At 35.8% G+C, this 2,525-nt stretch overlaps 1 protein-coding gene across 1 annotated transcript; it reads left to right on the top strand.

The window, feature by feature from the left end:
* The first annotated feature begins 356 nt into the window (after positions 1 to 356).
* Positions 357 to 2,333, top strand: LOC104955513 (40S ribosomal protein S27-like). Its single transcript, XM_010782850.1, has 4 exons — positions 357 to 507; positions 927 to 1,032; positions 1,122 to 1,232; positions 2,086 to 2,333. Exons 1-4 carry the CDS (start codon positions 502 to 504, stop codon positions 2,112 to 2,114), a joined length of 252 nt encoding a protein of 83 aa, XP_010781152.1. The 5' UTR covers positions 357 to 501; the 3' UTR covers positions 2,115 to 2,333.
* Positions 2,334 to 2,525: the final 192 nt, after the last annotated feature.

Here is a 2,525-nt window from a genome sequence, read left to right as displayed (position 1 = left end):
TGTAATTAATTAGATTAATTTTTTTAATCGAGTCCCGGCCCTAGTTATTATATATTAAATATTTGCACCATCTCAAAACAGAAAACCATGAAGTTTTTATTTCGTAAATTAAGGGGGAAATTATCAATCAATATAAGACAGGTATTGAATATCATATAAAGATCCCAAAGGGTGTCTAAAAGTCTATTTTGAAAAATTGTATTTCCTTTACTGTAAAACAAAGCTCTAGTGAGACCACATTTAATTGAATCATTGACTTTTTAATTGTACAGTTTACAAAACTAGTTATAAAATAATTATGTAAACTTGGACTAGTGCACCCATCTGACGCGCCTCCCCTAAAGAGAGACCCCGCCCGCCTGCTCGGTGTCTTTCGGTCACAGAGCCACCTGCAGAACAACAACAAACTCCAGCTGCTTTGAGACAGAGAGCCGCACTTCAAATATCACTTTATCTCTCGTATTTGCATTGGACGAAAAACCTTGAGTGTTTGGAGCAAAAATGTCTGTAAGTGATTTTTTATTTCTGGAATGAAACGTTAGGGCTTGCATAACAGCTTTGATTAATAGAAAGCTTCTCAAATAGTCTGTTATCAATTGATAAGCAACACATTTTATGTAGTTATGTCAATTCATGTGGTGTAATGCGTAAATATGTGTTTGAAATGTATTTAACAATAATTTCATGCATACAGTATGCATGTGTAGATTCCCAGAAATGATAGGGACTTGCCCAGACATGTTTATGCACTTGCTTTTAGTTTCACTTCATTTACCAGACTGTAGGGGGCATTACGGTGTGATCAAAACATCTAACAAACTATCATCGCCTCGTCGTTCAATGAAAAAAAACCCACACATTTCATTTACAATAGCGTTAAAAAACATGTACACTAGAAATCTAAACCCCTCTGACCTCGGTTGCAGGATAGCGATCTGTTCCACCCCAGTCCGGCCAAAGAGAGGAGCAGACACAAGAAGAAGAGGCTGGTGCAGAGTCCAAACTCCTACTTCATGGATGTTAAATGCGCAGGTGAGGACTGCAACACGCTGTAGATGTTCCTCTCTGATTTTAGCGTCAGTATGTGTATGATTAAGTATCTTATTGTCTCTGCTCCCCAGGCTGCTACAAGATCACCACCATCTTCAGCCACGCTCAGACCGTGGTGCCATGTGGGGGCTGCTCTTTAATCCTCTGCCAACCAGCAGGGGGGAAATGCAGACTAACTGAAGGTAAAACATAGATATTTAAGAGCTTAGGATTTTTCTTGCAGGTGTGAGTGGTTACAAAGACCACCAGAGTTTTATCCCACAAGCCATAAGACTGCTTAACTCCTGAGCTTGCACATTTTTTATTTTTTATTGTCTTGAATATACTTATGTTGCATTGTTGGAGGAGCCTGTCAATTACGTTTTTTATTGCATACTGTAGCTGTGCATGAGACAGTAAAGCCCTTTGAACCTTTGAGTAGATTTATGATGAAGATGACAAACCCATAAGTCCATCAGACGGGAGGCAACAATATATGAAGTCTTAGAAATTGATAAATTAACTTTAAATAGTAAACAAAAATATTAAGTATAATGAGTGAGTGAGTGAGTGAGGCTGTGATTTAATTTATACAATTAATAACCCTCCAATTAGCTAAATCATTTCTAAATGGAGAAAGGTGGGGCTTGGGGAAATAAATTAACAGAACCCATAGGCATCAATTACACATTAGAGGAGTAGACGCTATTTTAAATTATTCATTTATTTGTACTTTTTGGTTTATTTTGGTTTTTTTCAGTTTGCATCATTAGCACCCGCTTTAAAAAAATATATATGTAGATGTAATTGATTCTGGATGCATGCGTGGTGTATATTATTTATACATTAATATTTATTTTAGTTTGTATCACTTGGTTTATACATTACAGAAAAACTTTAATTGCAAAATTAAGTAATATATAGGACATTTCCCCCAAAAAGTACATGCTGTATATGAAATAGAGTTTGAATAAAATAAAGAGATAGGTATTACATATTATACTTTGTTGTTTTGCCTGTGATGAGATATATTCAAATGTATCTGTTTTCATTTAGGTTGTGCCTTCAGAAAGAAACACACCTGAGCAGAAATGTGCAAAACATCCATGAAAGGAAGCAGAAGGGAAGAATGGAGCATGAAGAAATGCGTCTAAGCCTTGCACTCCAAAACAAGTGTGTTAAATCTTAAGTAGAGAATCGGTATCGCTTTAAGATGGAGGGACCTACAATGTAAAGTCAATGGGAGGGACATGTTATTCCCCCCTGTGGGGTTGCATTGAACATAGCAGGAGGGATGAACTAAATCATATACATGCAGAGATTCCATTTGTTTAACTGAATTATATATATATATATCAGATTGATATGAGGAAGTTCTTAATGAGCAGTACTTTTGTAATACTTTAAAAGAAAAGATAAAATCTTCAAAATGCACAAAAAGTCCATGAGTCATGATTTCTGTAAAACATTTATTAGGTTGACATAGATTTTTTGGG

Source organism: Notothenia coriiceps, unplaced genomic scaffold, assembly GCF_000735185.1.
Source record: "Notothenia coriiceps isolate Sejong01 unplaced genomic scaffold, NC01 NC01_scaffold00024668, whole genome shotgun sequence".
NCBI classification, from domain to species: Eukaryota; Metazoa; Chordata; class Actinopteri; order Perciformes; family Nototheniidae; genus Notothenia; species Notothenia coriiceps.
The sequence above is the reverse complement of the archived record's forward strand: the minus strand, read 5'-3'. Positions and strand labels throughout refer to the sequence as shown.

Coding starts and splice junctions, on each gene's coding strand:
- LOC104955513 (XM_010782850.1), top strand. Junction 1,033..1,121: donor CATGGATGTTAAATGCGCAG/GTGAGGACTGCA, acceptor TCTGCTCCCCAG/GCTGCTACAAGATCACCACC. Junction 1,233..2,085: donor GAAATGCAGACTAACTGAAG/GTAAAACATAGA, acceptor GTTTTCATTTAG/GTTGTGCCTTCAGAAAGAAA.